Genomic DNA, 15,390 nt, shown 5'->3' with positions numbered 1-15,390 from the left:
AATTAAAATAGATAAAAAAAAAAAAAACCATGAGTTATTTATTAGACGATAAAAAAATTTTATTAAAAGATTTATTATCAAAAAATGAAAATTTAAAAGTAAAATAAAACTTTATAAATATATATATCTATGTATATTAATGCTAATTACATTGAAACATTAATAAAAAATGTTAATGAATATAACTTAGTAACCTTAAAAATAATTAATAAAGAGTATTAGCTAAAATAAGATGTGTATTAAATGAAAGTAGTTATAAAATTATGATGTTGTAGATAATAGTAAAATAAATAATAATAAATAAATTGTAATACATTTTGTCTAATTTTATTAGTGCAATTTTTTTTTTTTTTTTCATGCTATTATAACAGATTGAAAACGAAAATATAGAAATTGAGAATAAAGCATTTTTATGTCTAATAGAAAAATATGAAGAAAAAAAAAATTTTTTGAAAATTTTAGAATATATTCATTTCGTATGTACAAGTTTATATAACTATGAAAATAACTTAAATTATAATGTTTTATATAAAGAATTTTTAAATAGATTAATTGAATTTTTAGATAAATCTATTTTAAATTATAAAAATATTTTTAAAAATATATTAATAAAAGAAGAATGTATAAATTCACAAGATCAAAATGCATGGGTAAATAATGATTATAAAAAAGAATTTAGTGAAAATAACTTAAATTACAAAGAAATAAAAAATGGTGCTTATGATATAAATATAGAAGATATAATTACTTGTAAAAAAAGTAGTGAAAATATAAAATTAAATGAAATAAGTAATGATATAGATACTTGTATCAGTGACGTTGATAAGATGAATCTTGAAGAAAATATATTAGAAAAAGAAATACAAAACAAAAAAGTTAACCTAGAATACCATAAAAATTCTGCAATCAAACTAAATGAAGAAAAAGATAAAAAGGAAATAAAATACGAAATAGGTAATAAATCAAAAATATACAAAAATAATAGATATACGAAAAAGAAAAAAAAAAAAAGAATATATAAAAATGAAAAATTAAAATATTTTATATATAAAGACAATAATATAGAAAACTCTGAAAAAAAAGATTCAAATCATTTAATAAAAGAAAGGAATATATGTTTATATTGGAATAAAGAAGAATCAAAGAATGAATTTTACTTAATACAACATTTTAAGCAATATGAAAACAAAAACAGTAAATTATTAGAAAAACAAATAAAATAAATGAATATGCCTATATATATATATATACATGTGTATGCTTTTTTAGGAACATGTTTAAATCTAAAGGAAAAACAGCAATTAATTTTAAATGAGATAGAGAAATTAAAGAATGAAATAAAAAAAATTACTTTATATTTTGAAAATACCAAAATTCTAATAAATTCTGTGATATGTCAAAGTAAAATATTTTTATTTGAGTTAGATGAAGAAATAAAAAGTTATAAGATAAAAAAAGAAACAATAAAAAATGACAATTTTTTAATTAAAAAAAGCAATACTATAAATGACTTTTACAATGGAATAATAAATAAACAAAAGATGAAGATAGATGATGCAAAGAAGACTAATGAAACATTACTAAACTTATATAAAAAAAAATTCTCTAATATTAATTATATTATATCAATTAATGAAAATATTAATAATGTTGATTTTCTTTATTTGAATGTTTTAATTCATAATAAAAAGTTAAATTACGATAAGTTAATGAAGGAGCATGAACAAAATTACTCTTATTTAAGTATAATAATAATATTATTATTTTAAAAAAAAAGTTTCATAATAAATGTTTTTTTAAAATTTATTCTTATTATATTAAAAATTTATATAAATCATTTCTAAAGTATCAATAATTTTATTTGTCATTTTATACATACATGTATTAAAATTTTATTTTTATGTAGGAAAACTGTTAAATGAAATAAATAACATACATAAAAATATAAAGGAAAATGAAAAAAAAGAAAAAGAAATTATATCAAATATTGAAAAAAACAAATGTATATTAAATGATATGGATAAATTAATTATTGAAATTACTAATAAAATTGATAGCACATCTATTCTATCAAACAAGTATTAAGTGTTTTTAATTTTAAAACTCCTTAATTTTAATATATATTAAAATATTCTTTTTTTTTATTTTAATAGAATTAACCAAAAAGAAAATATTGATATTCTCAGTGAATGTTCTATATTAGACTGTATCCAATTAAATAAAGATATTGTAATTTTTTTTTTTTTTTCTAAAAAATTTGTAAATTTGTAAATTAAAATTTTTACTATTGTTTTATTCTTATTTGTAGATTAATGTAGAAAAAAAAATTAAATCTTATCAAAGAAAAATTGACATTATAAAAAATATTAAAATAAAGAAGTAAAAGAAAAGGAAACTAAATTTTTATGATTAAAATATGCTATTGTAACTTTTTTTTTTTTTATTATATTATTTCAACTGATAATGCATCGTTTCTTTGCTTTTCTGTAATCTAATAAAATAAAAAATAAAATTATCATTATAGAGAAATAATAATTTGTTATACATGTAGAGTAAAAGAGAAGAAATTTCTACTATTTTTTTTTTTTTTTTCATAAATTTTATTTAAATTTCCATACTGTTTCATTATCAACAATCTTCAATTGCGGTAATTTTTTTAAAATAACTAATTTCATATATTCCTATGAAATTTTGTTAAAAACCATTATATCAACACAATAATAATAAAAATAAATATGAATCACAAAAATCATTTATAAAGATAAAAAAAGCAATATAAAAAAAAAAAAAAAATTACATTAGTCTTTCCTTCATATATGGGATTTCCTTTTAAACCTAATTCTACTAATTCTGGTAAAGTATTCTTTTAAAAAAAAAAAAAAAAAAATAATAATAAAGAAAATATATAAATAAATATACCTTTAATTAGTATACTTACTAATTTATCTATTTCCTCAATACTTCTAATTTTATTATGAAATAAGTAAAGAACTTGTAATTTTTTCAACGATTGCAAATTATCAAGTTTATCAATACTATTATAAGATATCCATAACTGTTTTAATGTACCACTTATATCTTCAAGAAACTGAAATTTTTTTATACAATTTCTACCTAATGACAGTATCTCTATATTTTCTATTTTTACAAAAAAAAAAAAAAGAAAGAGAGAATAATAATTATTCATTAAAATATATTTATATGTATATTAGTATATAAATTACTTAATCCAGACATTGGTATCAATTTTTCAATTCTATTCGTTGATAAGGATAAGCGTTTACATTTTTCTAATGAATTTATACTATTATCTAATTTTTCTATTAACGGAATATGGCAAATGAAACTAACTTCTTCTTCTTCGCTTATTTTTTTTCCTATAAAAATTTTAATAATTTTTATTTTTTCATAATTTTTTTTTTTATATTTTTATTTTTTTTAATTTAAAATATTATGCCATTTTTTTGCTCCCAATTTTTAATACAGTGTGAAATTGTAACTCCTTTAGCCATGGGCTTACTCATTTAGTATTTTCTTTTATTTTAATAAATAAAATATTATATTATTATTTTTTAATTAATTTTATAAAAATTATTATAAAATTGGTACAACAGAAAAGTGGAGAATATTTATTAATTTAAAATTTCACTAAATAAATTATAAAAAAAATTTTAACTTTATATTGAAATAAATTTTATTTTTTGCCTATTTTAAAATATAAGTATTTTATAAATATATATCTTTTTTATTATTTTTCATTTTATTACTTTAATTATTATTATTTTTTCTATAAATACTTCTACTCTCTATATATTTTACTTTATTATTTTCTTTTCTTTTATTTTTTTTTTTTTTTTCCTGTCTAAACTTGTTAATTATATATTTTAAATGAATTATTTATGGAATTAGGATTATATCTCTATTTTTTCATAAAATACTTTTTATTATGACAAAACCTGAATTAACTTTTCTATTTTGCATATCATTCATTTAAAAAAAATATTTTTAAAGGATAAAAATTTCTTTCCTATTAACATTATATACTCTCATTTTTAACGAAATTCAAAATTTTCATATGAAATTATTATATTTTTAACGTTATTTTATCAATTTTTTTTTTTTATTTTTTAGAATTTTTAAAACATTATCCAAAATAAACATTCTAAATTAGAAATAAATATATATTATTCACATGATTGCAAATAAAAAGACTTTTAATTTAGTAACCATAGAAAATCAGAACAATTAGAGAAATATAAAAAAACTTTAAAAATAGACATATATCTATTCTATATATATATATATACTTTACATATTTCTAGAAATATAATGTAAATGAAAGATTAAGCTATTATGAAACAAGAATGTAGAATATATAAAAATAATAAGAAAAAAATTAATATAGCAAATTAATTAATATATATATTTTTTTTTTTCTTCGAAGAATTATAAAAAAAAAGAAGAAAAATGTTGAAACATAATTTAAATAAAAAAGAGAAAATACAAATGTGTATAATTCTCATTAAAAAAAACAAGATCAAACAAAAATTTTATTTCTATATTATTAGATAATATAAGCACATTAAAATTTTGAAAAATACATAAATATATATACTTTTTTTTAAATAATAGTAATTTTATGAAGAGAATATAATAATTTCAGATAAACAAATATGCATATGTTCAAACATTTAATTATTAGTAAAAATAGACGCATTTCATATCCTTTTTTTTTAAAAAAGAAAAATTATAAAAAAAGATAAATTTATTCTATAAAATTACATGCTTATATAAGTACTTAATTTATTATAATGGAAAATATTGTGAAAAATAAAAAAAATGTTAATTTTATTCTTTTTTCTTATTTGCATATTTGAGATATTCAAGGTGGAATGCTTCACGTTTTAATAAGATTATTTTGCACTTTAAAAATATTTATCCACTTTATTACTTTAACTTATAACTTTAATTTAAATAAAATTTTCTTTTCTTTTTTTAATATTCATATTTCCATTCATTGATCTCTTTTTTGTTCACATTAATACTCAATTATGAAGTACATACAAATATTAATACATTTTTTCTGAATTATATATTTTTTTTTATTACTAAATATTCAGTTATCTTTTTTTTTTTTTCTTTTATTTATTTTGTATTATTTTTTTATAATTAATATTATTTTCTTTTTTTTTTTCTTTGTTCATTTTGTTAAACATTTTTAATTTTTTTTTTTTTTTATTAATGTTACTACTTTCATTTTCTCAAGGGATATTAAACAACATTATAGTATTTTAAAAATATATTTTTTTTTATATTCTTTATTATTACTTTTATTCATTTTTTATTTACTTATTATATGATTCTCTTATTTTATTTTATATACAAAAAAAAAAGAAAATATAATTTTAATTATTTTACTGTTATTGCCATATTTTTTTTTTATTTTTTAAAATATTTTAAAGTGTATGTAAAAAATTATAAACAATTTTAGTTAATTGCTTAATCATATGTTAAAAATATGAAAAATAATGAAAAGAATGAAAAGTTAAAAGTATGTAATGAAATTAAATTGAAATTCTAAAAATTTTTTAGTGTTAGTGAAGATATAAGAATGGGCATTTCACTTTTTTTTTTTTTTTTAAATTTACTAAAAATATTCAAAAAAAAAAAGTTTTTAATTTTATTGTATTCTTAAAATTTTTTTATTTAAAAAAAAAGAAAGAAAGCTTTTTTTTAATTACATAGAATATTCTAAACTATAATAAGTTGATGTTTGAGCATTATTTTAATAATACACGGAAGAAAACAAAAAATAAAAATAATACAATTTAATATATAGTATATTTTTTAGTATGATTAATGATATATTTTAAAAAAGTAAATATAAAAAATCATAGAAAAATTGTAGTTACAAAAGTTTAAAGATAGGCATCCTCAAAGGAACAAAATATTATCATAAGAAAAAAAAAAAAAAAAAAAACTTATTTATGAATGATATAAGAATATTAACATAGTGCAGAAAAAAAAAAAAAAGATAAAATAGTAGAAAAGGAGAGGAAATAGAGAAAAAAAGAGATATAAGAAATATATATATGTTAAAATAAAATGGATATACATCTTCAAGAAAGTCAAACGGGAATTAGATTTAGTTGGAATTTGTGGCCACCTACAAAAAATGAAGCATCAAAAATTGAAGTTCCGTTAGGTTGCTTATATACTGTTTTAAAAAGAACAGATGATAATAGTGTTAAATTAGTAGAATATGAACCATTAAAATGTAAAGCTAGTAACTGTATTTTAAATCCTTATTGTAATATTGATTTTAGAAATAAAACCTGGACTTGTCCTTTTTCCAATACAAAAAATCCATTTCCATTACATTATGCTGAGCATATATCAGAAAAAGTATAATAATATATTAAATATTATATATATATGTTAAGAAAAAGATGTAATTTTTTTTTATTTATACATATCTTCATTTTTTTTAAAAGTATATATATATATATTCAGATAAATATAAATATTTTTACTAAGATTATATTTAAATATATATTTATATATATATATATATATATATGTTATTATTTATTTTTAGAATTTGCCTGCTGATGTTATGTATTCTAACATAGAGTATATTCAACCATCCAATGTTGGAGATATACCACCGCCAACATTTTTATTTGTTATTGATACTTGCTTACTAGAAGAAGAGTTAGAACAACTAAAAGATTCCATTCAGCAATGTATTAGTTTAATGCCAGGTGATGCTTATATAGGAATAATAACTTTTGGTAATATGTGTTATGTACACGAAATTGGTTTTCATGATTGTTTAAAATCTTATGTTTTCAAAGGAAATAAAGATATTACAGCTCAAGAATTACAAAAACAATTAAATTTAGGAAGTAGAAATGATCCTCGTAGTTCTACTACTTCAGCATCAGCTCGTAGGTTCTTACAACCAGTAAGTGAATGTGAATATAATATCAATATGCTATTAGAAGATATACAAAAAGACAATTGGCCCACGCCTCCTGATCAGAGAGCAAGAAGATGCACAGGTGTAGCTCTTAGTGTAGCAATAGGGTTATTAGAATGTTGTTGTAATCAATTAAGTGGTAGAATTATGATGTTTATAGGAGGGGCTGATACTACTTCTCCTGGAAAAATTGTAGATACCCCACTAAGTGAATCAATTAGGCATCATTTAGACTTACAGAAAGAGAATTCCAATGCTAGACATGTTAAAAAGGCTTTAAAATATTATATGACACTTGCTAATAGAGCTGTTGCATCTGGTCATGCTATTGATATTTTTGCTTGCTCATTAGATCAAATAGGTTTATATGAAATGAAAGTTTGCTGTGAAAAAACTAATGGATTCATGGTAATGGCTGACTCTTTTTCTATGAATGTATTCAAAGATTCTTTCAAAAAAATATTTGAAACTGATTCAACAGGTTATATAAAACATGGTTATAATGCAAAACTAACTATTATTTGTTCAAAAGAATTTCGTGTATGCGGTGCGATAGGTGCATGTTCAAGTAATAAAAAAACAGCAAACTATGTATCAGACACTTGTGTAGGAGAAGGAGGAACATGTGAATGGACTATATGTGCTTTAGACAGGCAATCTACTATTGCATTTTATTTTGAAATTGTTAATCAAAACCTTGCTTCACTACCACCAAATAGACAAGCTTATTTACAATTTCAAACATTATACCAGCATCCTAGCGGGAGGAGAAGATTACGTGTAACAACCATTTCTTATAGATTTGCTGAGCCAAATATTGCAGAAATATCTCAAGGATTTGATCAAGAAACTGCAGCTGTTTTAATGGCAAGATTTGCTGTTTTAAAGGCAGAGACAGACGAACCTATTGATGTTTTAAGATGGTTAGACAGAAAACTTATAAGGTTAGTTAGCACCTTTGCTGACTATCAAAAGGATGACGTTAATTCTTTCCATTTATCTTCTGAATTTTCAATATATCCGCAATTTATGTATCATTTGAGAAGATCCCATTTTTTACAAACCTTTAATGCAAGTCCTGATGAAACAGCTTATTATCGAACTATTTTATTAAGAGAAAATGTCATGAATTCATTAATTATGATTCAACCAGCCTTGCTTCAATATTCTTTTGATTCTCAAACACCCATACCCGTTTTATTAGATGCACAGTCATTAAAATCAAACGTTATTCTTTTATTGGACTCTTATTTTCATATTGTTATATGGTATGGAGAAATGATTTATCAATGGAGAGAACAAGGGTTTCATGAAAAACCGGAATACGAACACTTCCGTCAATTACTCAGTGCACCTCATGAAGATGCAAAATCTATATTAGAAGATCGATTTCCTATACCGAAATTTGTTTTGTGTAATAGTGGAGGTAGTCAAAGCAGATTCTTATTAGCAAAAGTTAACCCATCTACTACACACAATTCCTTAAGTGGAAGCACATTCGGAACTTCAACTAACGAATCCTACATAATTAATACAGATGATGTTTCTTTAAAAATATTTATGGACCATCTTGTAAAGCTAGCTGTTCAAGCATAAATTATCATTTTTCACCTAATTTGTATGATTTGTTCAGACAAAACTGACCATATTACATATAATTTATATATGATTTGTTCAAACATAAATCAATTTTTTACATATATTTTATGTGATTTGTTCAGATAATACTAACCAATTATAAATTTTGTATTTATTAAGAAGAAAAATATTAAAAATTAAGAAAAAGAAAAAAATTTATTTATATATTTTTATTAATTTATTATAATGATTTTAGAAAGAATATATATGTATATATATTTTCTTCTTATAAGATTATTTTTAATAATGAAAATTATAAGATAAAAAATAAGAGAAAAAATTTAAGGAGTTAAAATTATAATAAGATCAAATAGAATTTCTAACTAAAATAATATTTATACTCTCGTGTATCTATATATATATATATATACTTATTTTTTTCAACTTTTTTTTTTTTTTTATTTACACGCATTGTTTTAATTTTTTTTTTTTTTTTAAGAAATATGTTTCTAAAAAAAATATCTGATATACAGAATAATTTTTCTGAATAATAATAGTATATAAAGTTCCATTTGTGTTGTAGAAGTATATATATATATATATTTATATATATATATTTTTTATAAATTTTGTATTTTTTTTTTTTTTTTATATGAATATATTTAGCTGTTCATTTCTTTTTATTATTAAACGTTAAATTAAATAACTTTCTTTTAAATTTAAATATAACATATATATATTATTTTGTAAACATTTTATATCATTCATAAATGAATGTTTCTATTTATTACAAAGAATCAATAATTTCTTTTCCAGGAATAAGTGAGATTTTGTAATAATACTCAATTTATTTAGGATGCTAAAATGTTTTAAAAAAGAAAAGGCTATATAAGGGAATAACAAATTTTTTTTTGTTAAAAAATATATTTTTATTATAAAACATATCATGTAAAAACATTATTTTTAATCAAGAAATAAAAAGTAACAAAATTTGAAATACTTATATTTAGTATTTTTTTCGAACCTTTTATAGAATACATATGTTTAAGACCGATTAGCGTTTATTCCTAATGCCATTATGCAAAAAATTTTTTTATATAAAATAAATTCTAAAATATTCATTTTTTTTTTTTTTTTTATGCATAAAACAGTAATATCTGAACCCATAAGTTTGAATTGTAAATCCATCTTAATATAATTTTTTCTAAAAAATAGTTTTAATTTTCATAGGATTTATAAAATGGTTAAAAGGATTGATGTATTTTACACAAAATAAGATACTTCATAATTTATATAATTTCTTACACAATTTTCTGGTAAAAAAACTTTATTTTTATAAAAAAAAAGTTATATAGAGATAAAAAAAAAAAAATGAAAATCTTCATAATATTAAAAAAAAGTATAAAATAGCGTATCTTATAAAAATATTCATAGTGTGCATGATAGCATATTTAACATAAAGCCATTTTAATTTAACCTAATAGCAAGCTAAGAAACTTTAAAAAAAAAAATTAAAATTCCAACGGATAGTATTTTATATATTTAAAAATGAGTATATAAAATTATTAGCTTATAAAAAAATAAAATAAAGAATTCACATTATTTAGTTTATTTTTCTTCTTTTTTCATTTTTAATAGGATATCTTCATTATTTACAATAGTATGATCATTAGTCATATTATTTTTTTCACCTTCTTTAACATCATTTGCATCATCTTCCTCATTTTCGCTTTCTTCGTCTGAATGCTTATCTAATTGTTTCTTTTCGTTTAATCCAAGTATTACTTTAAATTTTCCACTATTATTAATTATTAAATGAATTACATATAAAGCTGAAATACCACCAAATATACAAGTAATAATTATATAAATAAAATTGACCCTAGTGGACTCATTGAATTTAGAACAAAATAAATATTGGAATAAACTGGATTGACAATCAAATGTCATAGCTAAATATGTATTAACAGCTACTTCCTTTTTTTTAAAGCTAATTGACATATCGCATCCAATCATAACATAATCCGCTGTTAAAACATTTATATTAGGATTTGTTCGACATAATTTTTCTAAGGAAGGTTTCCAATTTTTTGAATTATATATATCTTTAAAGTAACATGGAGTTTCATAGCTAGGGCAAGAACACGACCTCATTTTTTCGTTATAACCTATTGAATTTTCATGTTTATACATATCAGTTACCACACAATCAACTAGCATATCTGATCCATTACTTAAGAAGTTTTCATTTAATAATTCATTATCATCATCATTTAAATCATCTAACGTATTTGCTTTTTCAATTTCTTTTAAAGGAATAACAAAGGGAGGAATTCTATCTTCTTTTTCTATGTTTAAATCCGGATCACAATAAGGTAACTCTGAACAAAATCTAATATCTACTAATTTGTTATTATCATTTACAACAACACTACAAGACTTTCCTGCATATAAAGCTGCCTTAAGAAGGAATCGTGTTCTTTTTTGTACTGCATTAAAATCATAATCATTGTCTCTACAACTTTTTGAACATTTTGACCATCCAGACCATTCACTGAAGTCACAATCAACATTTTTATGTTTACATAAAACTAATCCCCTATTGGAAGAATCATAATAACTGCAATGCTCATCAAAAAATTTAAAATTATTTGTATATATAAGTTGCATATTAGAATCTTTTTCATAATATTTTTTACAATTTTCAAACGAATAAAATTGAGAATTTTCATTACATAATAATTTCATTTGCTCGCATTTTTCTTTACATGCACCCTTATTTTTTTCTTCATCACTTCTTACAGTATCACAATTCATATAATCATAAAAATTATTATTATGCCAACTTTTTAATCCATATTTACAATAATTATATAATTCTTTCTGTGCAATGTTTTCTACTTTATTTGAGTTTTCACAACGTAACTTTTTAGAATTAGATAAAACAATAAATATATCTTTAACATTTAGATTATGTTTTACATCGCAAAAATCACTGTCCATCAATTGACTAACAAAATTAGCGTCAGTAATATCATTTGTTGAACAAGGTTCTGAGTTTTCTTCACTGCAATAACATGAGTTGGTAACAGGATTAATCCATCTTAATAATTCATTATCTGCATTTACATTTTCTGCAGCTTTATCTAAAAAACATTTAAAATATTGTATAGTATTATTTTTTGAGTATGCCCTATGAAATTTTTGATTTACTAATTTCTCATCGTTTTCATCCTCAATATCCCCATCTAAATCATCATCGTTCCCAGCATCTGCTATTAACCTCTTTTTTATTTTCATACTTCTAAAAAAAGGGGGAAAAAATAGATGAGATATTTCGTAAATAGTATAAGGAATATTATTATAAATATTCTTTAAACTACTGTGAAATTTATTCTGAATAATTTTATAAAAAATGTAATAAATATCATGCAAATTGTTGTGGATGTTATAACTATTTTTTTTTTTTAATCTCCATTTATCAGAATGAACTTCAAAATATTCATAATTTTTATGAATTTTATTAAAATTCATTGATTTTTTTTTTTTATTTGGAATATGATAATCACATGTTTTTAAAAACATATCTTCTATATATAGTTCTATACTTTTATCACACCGTATTTTTATATTTTGTATATTATTCTTTATGCAAAGTGATTTTCGGAATACAAATATGAATATAAAAAAAGTAGTTATTTTATCTTTTTTTTTGCATTTATTAATTGGTTGTTGTAGTGTTAGACATGGATTTTTAATTCTATACAAACATTTATAGTCAAAGAAATTTACACAAAAACTTTGTGCTTCACATTCAAAATTAATATCATTATAAATTAATCTTCTATATATAAAATTTACTTCCTTATTTTGACTACAAAATAACGAAATATTTGCACAGTATGACTTATAACATGCTTTTTTATATTCATCATTTGAGGAAATGCATCTATATTTTTTATTATGCACATTTACACACAATTTTTTCTTTTTATAATGAAATGAATATATTCTTATGTAAGCATTTATGTATGCTATATTATTACCACTTAATAAATTGTCTTCAGTCGTTTTAGTAAAATTAATGCTTGAATCTTCATTAAAAACGCTATTAAAGCGTTTTGTTGTAGGAGAAATTATGCTTGAGGTTAAAAAAAAGATAAATAATGTTTTCAAAACAGTATGTTCATACATTTTTATAAAATAACTTAATTGAAATATTTACGATAAATATTTCATGTTTATATATCTTAATTTCTATATTTTTATCTAACAATAAGCATAACTTTTTTTTATAAATATGCACGTTGAATTATATTTCATTTTATAAATCTTGATATTTTCAAATAATTTCTTTATTATCTATTCAAAAATATAATAACATTTATAATTATGAATTTTTTTATCTATTTTTTGTCGTTCTTACTTTATATGCATTTTATTAAAATGTACATAATTCCAAAAAATTTTTAAAAAATTCTCATTAAAAAGATATATATCTTACGAAAAATATTAAAATGAATAAACAATTATTATTATTTTTTTTATGTATTTTGAAGAATCTTAAAATAAAAATAAAAATTATTACAAATTTGCATAACAACAAAAAAAGAAAAAAAAAAAACATATATAAAAATAAAAATAGACAAATATAATGTTTGTTATAGCAGTAATAAAAAAAAAAAAAATAAATAAAGTTTAATATATAAATAATATTTTTTTAATTAAAAAACATAGCTCTATAGAAATATTTTTTTTTATTAAAAAATGAATGAGATTTATTCTATAAACTTCTAAGTATAGAAATACTAATTGAATCATGAAATTTCTTTTTTTCTAAACAAAAATAAAGAAAACTTAAGTTAATATGTCCAATTATATCTATTCATTCAATTATTTTTACATATGTTTTAAATATATTTTTTATATTTATAATTTATTATTTATTTATTAGATTATTATGATTTATTTATTTATTTATAATTATTTTTTTAAGTATATTATCAATTATTTGTGGGTTAGCTTTTGGACAATTCACATGTTTTTTTATATTCATCTGATTATTTATTTACATTTTTAAATATTTAAAATCATATTTTTTTGATTTAATTTATTTTTAATATTGTTAATTTTTAAGTAGTATGATAAGAAAAATAAAATAAATAGAAATATTCTTATAGAAAAATTTTATTTTTGCAACAGAACTAATTTGTTCTATCAAAAAAAAAAAAAAAAATCATAAATAATCCTTTTTTTTTAAGTAACGTTATTTATATTCTTTAATCACAACTTAGAGCATTAAAGTAGCAACGTGCATTTTTTTTTTTAAGAATTACACATAGTTGCAAATATCAAAAAAAAAAAATTTACAAAATAAAATTAGTTACATGTTACATATATATACATATATTTTACATAATATTAGAAAAAATTAGTAAATATGAAAAGATTGTCTAAAAAATTAAAAAACGAGCTCTTATTTTCTGGGCACAAATAAATGTGCATGCATTCTTTTTTTTAGGAAAAAAAGAAAATGAAGTAAAATTTTTTAAATATATGATTATAAAATGTTTTTAATCAAAAAGCAAAAAAAAAAAAAAGATAATAAAATAACTAACTAAATAAAATAATATATTTTATTATTTTAAAATTTTTTCTTTTTATTAGAATTATTTATACTCCTAAAATTATAATTGTTAAAATGCATTCTCAAATTTTGTCCGTTAAAAATAGAATATATTTTTTTTTTATAAAATTACAATTTTATTTTCTCTAAAAATATGAATAAACTTAATTAGATAAAAAATATAAATGTATTTATGTATATACTACATTTTTATATATAACTAATTTTAAAGAATCAAAATTAAATGAAAAAATATAATTAATAGTTGTTCTAGTAAGAAATGTTGAATAATATTCTTACAAATAGATGTCTACTTATCTTTGTTTTAATTTTTTATCCCAATATATAAATTTTTATTTTTTTAATATTGTATAATTTATTAAAAGAAAAAAAAAAGAGCTTATAAAAAGATTCCTCTTTTAGTCTTTTGTTTTTTTTATTAAATTTATAATTTAAAAAAAAAAGAATAAATATATTAAAATTTTTAATTTTACTTTTGTTCTATTTTGATTTTAAATGAATGGAAACCTTAAAGTATTACTAATAATTGTTTTTTTAAATTCTTTATCAAAAAAAAAAAATTGAGAAAATTAAAATTTCAAAGAAAATTTTAAAAGTAAGATTTAGTTAAACATAGAAGGAATAAATTACTGCATAAAAATAAATGTACATTTAAATTATACAGAAAATATTCTATATTATTATTTAATAACATAGCATTATTTAAAATTTTAATATATTATTATCTTAATATATATTAGGATTCTAATTAATATTATTACAGAAATTTTTATTTTATTATATAATATTTAGGGTTTTTGTAAAATATATAAGTTCTTAATAATATAAAACGGAATATTGATATAGTAATATTATATTTTAATAATTTTTTTAAAAAAAAATTTATAAAAATATATTGCTTCTTTTTTAATTTATGTGTATGTAAAAGTAAATTATTTCAACTCACGGTTGATAAAATTATTTTAGTGCTTAAAATATATCATAATCCTATAAAATTCTTTTTATATTCCATAACTATTAATTAAATTTTACATATGATTATTTTATTTTAAAAAAAATATAAAATTATAAATGAATATATATATATATATTCTTTAATTTTTATAATTAATTTTTTTTTTTGAGTCATAATTATATAACTATATAATATTTTAAATTCCTTTATTTTAATTTATAGATTAAA

The 15,390-nt window shown here is 19.0% G+C and overlaps 4 protein-coding genes across 4 annotated transcripts; 2 read left to right on the top strand and 2 right to left on the bottom strand.

Annotated features, from left to right (window-relative positions):
* Positions 1–29: 29 nt before the first annotated feature.
* On the top strand, positions 30–2,383 carry PRELSG_0501400 (conserved Plasmodium protein, unknown function; the record flags this gene model as incomplete). The annotated part of the gene is made up of 6 exons (XM_028675259.1): positions 30–98; positions 372–1,194; positions 1,270–1,743; positions 1,907–2,078; positions 2,154–2,229; positions 2,309–2,383. The coding sequence occupies 6 exons, from the start codon at positions 30–32 to the stop codon at positions 2,381–2,383; spliced, it is 1,689 nt and encodes a 562-aa protein (XP_028531865.1).
* Positions 2,384–2,443: 60 nt separating this feature from the next.
* On the bottom strand, positions 2,444–3,524 carry DLC1 (dynein light chain 1, putative; the record flags this gene model as incomplete). Its single annotated transcript, XM_028675258.1, has 6 exons — positions 2,444–2,491; positions 2,619–2,681; positions 2,798–2,863; positions 2,939–3,138; positions 3,225–3,377; positions 3,458–3,524. The coding sequence occupies 6 exons, from the start codon at positions 3,522–3,524 to the stop codon at positions 2,444–2,446; spliced, it is 597 nt and encodes a 198-aa protein (XP_028531864.1).
* A 2,581-nt stretch (positions 3,525–6,105) lies between these two features.
* Positions 6,106–8,578, top strand: SEC23 (protein transport protein SEC23, putative; the record flags this gene model as incomplete). The annotated part of the gene is made up of 2 exons (XM_028675256.1): positions 6,106–6,405; positions 6,599–8,578. The coding sequence occupies 2 exons, from the start codon at positions 6,106–6,108 to the stop codon at positions 8,576–8,578; spliced, it is 2,280 nt and encodes a 759-aa protein (XP_028531863.1).
* A 1,590-nt stretch (positions 8,579–10,168) lies between these two features.
* Positions 10,169–12,754, bottom strand: PRELSG_0501100 (conserved Plasmodium protein, unknown function; the record flags this gene model as incomplete). The annotated part of the gene is made up of 1 exon (XM_028675255.1): positions 10,169–12,754. One exon carries the CDS (start codon positions 12,752–12,754, stop codon positions 10,169–10,171), a length of 2,586 nt encoding a protein of 861 aa, XP_028531862.1.
* Positions 12,755–15,390: the final 2,636 nt, after the last annotated feature.

The sequence above is a fragment of the Plasmodium relictum genome (assembly GCF_900005765.1).
Source record: "Plasmodium relictum strain SGS1 genome assembly, chromosome: 5".
NCBI lineage: Eukaryota > Apicomplexa > Aconoidasida > Haemosporida > Plasmodiidae > Plasmodium > Plasmodium relictum.
This window is presented reverse-complemented; position numbering and strand designations above follow the sequence as displayed.